The 7,908-nt window shown below is 55.8% G+C and overlaps 4 protein-coding genes across 4 annotated transcripts; 2 read left to right on the top strand and 2 right to left on the bottom strand.

Annotated features, from left to right (window-relative positions):
- Nucleotides 1-536: 536 nt before the first annotated feature.
- Nucleotides 537-2,519, bottom strand: DQ04_06071030 (putative inositol polyphosphate kinase-like protein; the record flags this gene model as incomplete). Its single annotated transcript, XM_009314525.1, has 1 exon — nucleotides 537-2,519. One exon carries the CDS (start codon nucleotides 2,517-2,519, stop codon nucleotides 537-539), a length of 1,983 nt encoding a protein of 660 aa, XP_009312800.1.
- A 1,920-nt stretch (nucleotides 2,520-4,439) lies between these two features.
- Nucleotides 4,440-5,663, bottom strand: DQ04_06071020 (hypothetical protein; the record flags this gene model as incomplete). Its single annotated transcript, XM_009314524.1, has 1 exon — nucleotides 4,440-5,663. One exon carries the CDS (start codon nucleotides 5,661-5,663, stop codon nucleotides 4,440-4,442), a length of 1,224 nt encoding a protein of 407 aa, XP_009312799.1.
- A 971-nt stretch (nucleotides 5,664-6,634) lies between these two features.
- Nucleotides 6,635-6,871, top strand: DQ04_06071010 (hypothetical protein; the record flags this gene model as incomplete). Its single annotated transcript, XM_009314523.1, has 1 exon — nucleotides 6,635-6,871. The coding sequence occupies one exon, from the start codon at nucleotides 6,635-6,637 to the stop codon at nucleotides 6,869-6,871; it is 237 nt and encodes a 78-aa protein (XP_009312798.1).
- A 23-nt stretch (nucleotides 6,872-6,894) lies between these two features.
- Nucleotides 6,895-7,482, top strand: DQ04_06071000 (hypothetical protein; the record flags this gene model as incomplete). The annotated part of the gene is made up of 1 exon (XM_009314522.1): nucleotides 6,895-7,482. One exon carries the CDS (start codon nucleotides 6,895-6,897, stop codon nucleotides 7,480-7,482), a length of 588 nt encoding a protein of 195 aa, XP_009312797.1.
- Between the last annotated feature and the right edge of the window lie 426 nt (nucleotides 7,483-7,908).

The raw sequence follows: 7,908 nt of genomic DNA, 5'->3' as shown, positions 1-7,908 counted from the left end.
GTCGCCGTGTTGGCAGGAGGGAGTAGGCGCGCACAGCAACGAGGAACACGCGCAACCAGCAGCCGCGGCGACGACAAGAGGAGCACAACCCGCACCAAAAAAAAAACAACAACAACAACAGGAAAAGGGAGAAGCAGATGGCGTGGCACGCGACAGGTGCAATTGGCAATAACAATAATAATAATAAAAACAAAAAAAAACATGAAACGAAAAGGCGAATTAAACATCAGCAGCCGCGGCAACACTACAAGCAGCACAGGAGAGACAAAAACCAAACAACAGCCGTAAGGAAACTTAACAGCAAAAGGGAAATAGAGGAAACTACAGGCACGAGCAAAGAAGAAAACGAAAACACACACACACAATAACAAAAAAGATACCCTCTTGTATTCATGTGTGTCCATCGCTGTTTACATTTTCCCCTTCCGGTCTCTGCTGAGTGTTTCGGTCTGCCATCTCCCCATCTTTGTTTCTCGTTCCTAGTGGTTGTGCAATGCCTCTCTCCTTCTCTCTCTCTCTCTCCACCCGGTCCGCGCTCAGGCGAGGATGTCGAGCAACGTGTCGAGCGCCTTAATGTAGCCGACGTCGTGCTCCTGCGCCGCCTCGGGGTCGCCGCCGAGCAGCAACTCGTCGCGCTCGTACGTGAAGGCGAAGTCGACCATCACGACCCGCGCCGACAGCAGCGGGCGGTCCGCGTCGTACACGAGCAACAGCGACGACGTGAAGAAGCGGAACACACTCTGCTTTGTGAAGGCACCGCGCAGTCGAAGCAGCTGCCGGCGGAAGTGCCGCCGCAGCCGCGCGCTGTTCTGCAGGAAGTGGCGCACCGTGTCGCGCAGCTCCGCCAGCGTGAGGTGGCGGCCGGCGATCTTCGACCGCGTCTCGTACTGGTGCGTGTCGGCGCACCACCGCCTCATCCCCGCGAGGCGCACGCCGTACTGCAGTGACGTCGACAGCGCCGCCTTGCGCTCCTTGCTGCGCAGCTTCGCCTCGCTCGGGTTGAGACCGTACTGCCGGCTGCCCATCTTGATGTCCAGCACACACGGGTGTGCAAAGCCGCCGCACAAGTCCTCCAGCACAATCAGCTGCCGCACACGACGCTCGCCGCTGTTTCTATTGTTATTCCTACTCTCGTACGGCCTCATGGTGGCAGCAAGCGCGGGGATCTCGCCGTACGCCGATGCTCCATTGCACGACGTGCTGAGCGGCGTGCCGCGCTGGTCGATCCCGTCGAGCACATCATCACTGGAGACGCACATGCGTCGCAGGCCGTAGTAGCGCGGGATGAACGGTACGAGCTGGAGCAGCACAGCCCATCGCTGCTCATCAGGTGTCGGCGCCACCGCCGCTGTAGTCGCGTTCGGGTCCACTACCTCACCGATATCCTTAAGAGGGGTCACATCCCCACTGCTGCTGCTGCTGGCGCTGCCACCACCACCACCATCACCTTCTCTTCTACACAAGTGCCACCGTTCCTGTTGCTGTTTCTGCTGTGGCTTGTCACCGTGCTTCGCATGGCTCTTTTTCCTACGCCTTTCAGTGTTGCTGCTACTATCTCCGCCGCTTTCGTCCGTGCCATCCTCGTCATCGGAGGGGTCCAGCGTGGCGAGAAGCCCCGGGTGGTGCTGTAGGTACTCCTGCACGGGCCGCACCACCTCATAAAAGCGTTCCTCACGCCGCGAGCACGATTCCTTCATGAAGAGACCATCTTGCAGGATAGTCATGTGGTGGCCGCCAACCGACTGACGCTGGCCGTTATTGGCAACACGTGACGTGACGCCAACAGGCGCTACTGCTGCTACTGCTACTCCTTCCTTATGACCGCCACTGCACGACAGAGCAGGCACCGTCGCTGGGCGATTCTGCAGCAGACGCCGCCGCCACCCAGTGCCGTGGTCCGAGGCCCGCTCGCCATCCGGGAGCGAGTAGCTCACCCCCTTGCTACTGGTGCTGCTATTCCGATACACCACCAGCTGCCGCAGTCGCTCCGCGGTGGCGCTAAGGCTGTCGCTGTTGCACCGCGGCAGCGGGTGGGAGTCGATGGAAGGTCCGTCATCTACTAACTCTTCGCGTGAGGACCAAATATCCTTGTCGCGAGTGGCCAGGCGCCACTGCGGGGACATCACTGTGGTGCTGTCAGAGGCCCTGTGACCGCTGCTCATCTTTCTGCTGCACGCCTCGTCGTTGTCGTCGCAGTAGTAGTCCTCTTGATCGGTCATCGTATCACGGTCCCCATGTGTCTGTCTGTTTACATAAGCGCAGTCCTTCACGTCTTCTTCAGGCAACGGTAGAATGCTCTTGCTGTTGCTGGTGCTACTACCGACAGGGCCTTGGCGCGGCGTCTGCTCGGCAGAGCAATTGTAGCCGTCGTCGTCGTCTGCTTCTGCAGTTAGCGGCCCCTCCGTTGCAGGCGAGGTGACGAACGGCGACACAATTCCCCCAGCAGAGGCGGAAGCCTCTACTACCACCACTACTGGTATTGCTTCTTCAATAGCGGACTGCTTGGGTTCTGGCTGCATAGCGCCTACGCCCCTTAGGCCACAGCGCCGCCTTGATTTCTTGTTCCTCTTCTTCGTGTGGTTTCAAGCACACACACAACACAGAGAGATTTGAGAGACAGGTAGAACTTACCCACGTCTTCTCAAAAATGAAAATCAAAACAAAAAAAAAGAACCTTCTTTACCCCCCACACCACTGCAGTACACCACACACAATACAATCCCCGCAAATGCGGAGGTAAAAGCCCAGGGGGTATGACCCTCCTTTCGAACAGCACTAACAGCTTATGCACACCTCCCTTCTGCCCCCACTTCTGTCACCTGCTGCTGCTTTGTCCGCGTTGGTTTTCTTCGTCTCCGTGGTGGCTCCTTGCACAAGCCAACGCCAGCCAAACCACACACACACAGAGGCAAAGGCACTGTCTTGGACCGCGCCAATTTCCCCGTGCCTCACCCTTTTGCTTCTCTTCCTTCTCCACCCACACGTATCACCGCTCGCCCTACAACACAATGCGCAGCAGCCAACCACTTGCCTCTTGGCCGCCGGGAAGACTGCTTGCAGGTGCGCAACGAAGTTATGGGCCTTTCAATTTTTTTTTTCCCCCACAACTCCTTCTTCGCCACAAACACACACCTTCTCTCTCCCTCCGCCTCTTTCCCTTGCTCCCTCCACTGCCAGAAGCAACAAGTAACGGAGCACGCGCAGAGACACACGGAAGACTCACCCGATTGCGCAACAGAGCGAGGCCTTCGGTGAGTGACTGGTGGGCCGAGGCGCCACAGGCAAGCAACAGTTGAGGGGCGAACACGCGAAGAAGAACGCACAGTAGAGAAAGCGAAACCCAAGGCGAAAACGAGGCTGATGCGAACAATCGGAGAAAGAAAAAGCAAGTTGTAGTGAAGGGGGCACCCGATATCGATGGATATTGCGTAGACGCCTTCACTTAATCTTAACTTCCCCCCTCTTTGCCTCTTTCTCTGCCTTCAGAGACTAACAAATACGTTTTTCTCTCTCACACACACACAGAGGGAGAGAGACGCTTGATCGCTTTTCTCAACACACCACACGGCGGCAGCGAAAACAAATCCTTCCTGAGTATTTGTGTTTTTATTTATTTATATACTCTGACGTGTATATAAATAAAAAAATATGAACTTCACTTCCTCTCCTATAGGCTTGTGGTTTACTTCGGGCTGCTCTTGCTGTTACTGGTGTCGCGTAGCACCGAAGCAGAGCGTGGGGCAGAAGAAAGGACGAACTGTGTGTCGGACTTCCCTCTGCTTCCCAACCTCACATAAACTTACAGCACACACCACAAGGACCAACGCGGAGGAATCGATAACGAAGAACAAAAAGAAAAAAAGGGAGTGAGGAAAGGGCATTGTGATACGGCGCACCAGGCAGGAGATGGAGCAAGACGCATCATTATCATAGCACATAGCACAGACGCACTTACAAGAGCACCAGACGAGGAAACACTCACCACGCACACACACACACACACACACACACACACACACACACACAACAAAAAAAAACAGAAATAGTGGAAGGGGTAAAGAACATCACTTTGCGTATAAACCCCACAGACACCGTCAGCGGCAGCAGAAGAAGCAGCCGATTGGAGTCTACATGAAGAAAGGCTACTTCTGTAACAATCCGCTAATTGTATTGTCTTTTTTTTCTTTGCTTTTGGAGGAGGACTATTTGCTCCTCGTCTCAGGCTGCTCCAGGCCGGGCGGCCTATCCTTCACGGATGTGGAGACACATACAGCTTCCGCCCCCCACCCACAGAAGCCTGCACAACCAAAGCTGCAAGAAAACAAGCATGTTACACACGTTCCAAAGACCACACAGAAAGTCTACCCGAATTCCAATACAATCCTGACTATACAACAAAAAAAAGGCTCCAGGCCTGAGGACTGAAACCGCCATCCGCTTCATTTTGCCTTCGCCGCTGGTGTCGTCATTGCAGTTGCTAGTCGAGGTGAGGCAGGACGCCCGTGGTGGCGCAGCCGCCGCTTCTGCCCAGGGGGGCTTTGCGGTTCCGTCGGTGCTGCTGCTGCTGCTGCGCCGCTCGTCTCCTTCGGTGGGCGGAAGTCGGGGCTCGCGACGCGGAGATTGCAGAGCGGGTGCATCTCGTGGTAGCGCGACTGCAGCGGCAGTTCACGGAAGATGCTCGCGTGGCGGAGCAGCGGCACCCGCTCCTTCTCACTGTATGAATGTGTCTCCGCGACGTCGTCGACCAAGCGCTGGAAGGACGCTGTCAGCAGCGTCACGCGCAGCCGCTGCGCCGCGTCTCCCGCGGTCGTCGTCGCATCAGACGCCTCACTCCCCTTGGCCGCCGCCGACCCCTCCGCAGCGACAGGGGGCAGCCGCGGTGTTGATGTCTCTGTTGATGTCAACTTCTCGTTGGTGGTGTCGTCCCGCACGAAGCGGTCTGTCGTGGCGGGAGTTTCGCCCGCCAACGACGCCCACGTGGGCGCTGTGGCGTCCGGTGACGGCGATCGCGCCGATGGCAACTCGATTCCGGTAGCAGCAGCCTGCGTCACAGTGTCGGTGACATTCGACGGCTGCGGGCCATCTGCGTCCAAGCACGGAACCAGCAACGACGGCGGGCCGCTGCTGCGGTCGTCCTGTAAGACTTCCTCTAGCCACCCGCGCTGCACACCCCACGTCTTGGGACGCAGGTGATGCAGCTGCGGCACGGCGGGCGGTCCGCCCTCGCCGCTGTGCTGCTTCTCTACCAAAACACCACGCGGCATTGATTGCTCCTGCTGCTGCAGAAGGGGCAGGGCGTGCTCCAGTGCGTAGCGCCGAACTCCTGGTGCGTCGCTGCCCACGCGCCTCTGCTCCACTGCCTCTGGTGCTGCCTCGTACGACGGGCGCGCAAATTCGAGCTCCTTGCCTTTTATGAAGCGCCAGCGGTGGCGTAGTGTTGCACACGGCTCCTCCCACACCGACATCGCATCCTCCTTGCGTTGCTGCACATACGGAAGCGGAGGCACTGGGGCCGCCTCAACGGCAATGCGAAGCGTGAAGTACCTGGCAGTGGTAGGGCTTTGGACACTGTAGGGGCGCGTCTGCTGCACGGGCCGCCCGCTCGACGAGTGCAGCGGGGGCCGCGTTGAGGATGTGTTTGACCTCAATGATTGATCCTCCATTTCTCTGCACGCTTCATCAAACTGCATATACACACGCACACGCAGGTGCGATGCAGGAGAGAATGAAACAGGGACAAATAGAATCAGATTACCATCAGAACCGAATTTAATCAATCAATACACAAATAATCCAGGGCGAGAGGTGAGGGAATGTGTACGTGTATCTATGTGTGCGTAAATGGGGCAACGTAGAACGCCCGTATGCAAAACATATTTGATCGTGTCTACCACAACCGACACGAGACGCAGCTACATGAGAATGAATGAAAAAAGGCCGTGGAAGCCGCAAGCTCGGCCGAGCATGAGAGTAACTGCATTGGAATGCAGAATCGACCAAAACTAACGCAAAAGAAAACGCACATATAAACGGATACACAAAATGATACCCCACTGATGACCTTAGAAACTCCTCTGCCCCCCCCACACTCAAAACAATGATGACCAAACATGGTGCTTGTGGACTCCGTCTGAATATCAATCCAAAGGCCACACAACCTGAACGGGCAGCAGAGAAAGCGCAGCGCTACGGCGACATGGTCCCCCCAATGCCGGTAAAGCCATGCTCCGACAAAACAAGCACCAAGAAGAAACCTGGTACTGAGTCGGGTATCAGTGGGATGCTCTTCACAGCGTGGGGGGGGNATTATAACGCCAAACAACACACACGACATCGGATACATGTATAATGAATATTGTACACCGCTCTCACAACGCCACAGGAAGCACACCACCCCGCACAGGAAACAGACGCCTCACCCCGTGCAGTTGAGTCAGCACCACAAAGAATACTTTTGTGTTGGACAGGAAAACAAAAAGCAAAGATAGCAGTCAGCACAAAATCACCGGCACGCCCGGCCGTTCAAGACCCTTAGGGTGTTGACAGCATATGTGTCGGAGAGAAGTACTACAGTAGGTTGCTAAGTCCCACACACCGAAGCTTCTTCGTGTCCCGCAACGTCATTGCCTCCGGAATGAGGTTGATCATGATATTCGGCACCCGCTCCACAATGCGGTCGGATCCCTCGGCGTTTTGGTGCCGTGCCAACGCCACCGTCGCCTTGAGCGGCACGGGCGCGCTGCAGCTGAGGGAGTCCGCAGAGTGTACGACGAAATCTACTCTGTCGTCAATGACTCCCGTAATGATCGCCGGCCCAAACGCATTAAATGCCTCGCAGAGAAATCAGACTGTTGACCCGCTTGTCATGTGATCGAAGGCGCACACGCACAGTTTATGGCCTTCGTCCGCGGGGGGCTGCTGTGCATTGCGTTGCAAACAGCTCCCTTGGTGGACGCTTCTTTTGCCATCGTGTGCCCCATTGAAATACACCCACCGTGCGGTACTTCTGTTATCTTGCGTGATAACGACGCGGACGCGGGCGCGGACAGCGGCACCTGCCGCTGTTGCCATTTTGGTTTTGACACCAGGGCCCTCCACAGTGGCGGTTTCCACTTCCGCAGGCCGCCTCAAGCAGCTCGCTGCTGCTGCTGCTGCAGCACCACCAGCACCCCACAACACTGTGGAGAATCTTCTGTTTCTGTCAGCGTCGAATGTCTCCGCCCAGCTGCGCAGCCAGTGGCAGCAGGTGACGGCGGCACCGCAGAGGAGCCTGGCCCGTATTCGCCACGCTTCTGCGTCATTACCAGAGGCATGACGTCAAGACGCGTATCGGTTGCAACTTGGTCGTGCAGCGAAACTGATTGCTATCGTCTTTCCAGCATCCGTTTCGCCGCGTCCCTGTTATTTTCGGTGCAAACACACAAACAGGCATACATATATCTATACACACAGACACAGACACAGACATATATATATATATAAATACATTTATTTAAGTATTAATATATAGGACTGCAAGAGAACGTGCGGGTGCGAATCACAATTTTCGCAAAGTTTCCCGCTGCTCTCCCCTACACCACTCCACGCAAACCGACAAACCGCCCAACGGCACAAGACGTGAGGGAAACCAAAAAAGAACAAAAGTTGAGATCAAACACATAGAAACCATCAGCGACACCTGCAGTACTTCAAGATGGGAGGCCCCATCACCAGACCCGCCCTTCTTGGGTGCAACAAGTGCTCCATTTTTAGTTGTTTTTTTTTTGTTTTAAAAAAACGCCTTATTCTTCGTTCCTGTGCATTTATTTGCGCGCCTTTATCGCGGAAGAAAAGTTTACGGCGCCGAAGCACTCAGGCGACGAAAAGAACAAAAAAACATTGTGCCTGAAACACACACACACACACACA

This window comes from Trypanosoma grayi, assembly GCF_000691245.1.
Source record: "Trypanosoma grayi strain ANR4 Tgr_607_V1, whole genome shotgun sequence".
Lineage (NCBI taxonomy): Eukaryota > Euglenozoa > Kinetoplastea > Trypanosomatida > Trypanosomatidae > Trypanosoma > Trypanosoma grayi.
Note: the sequence above shows the minus strand (reverse complement) of the source record. Positions and strands in the feature narration are given on the sequence as shown.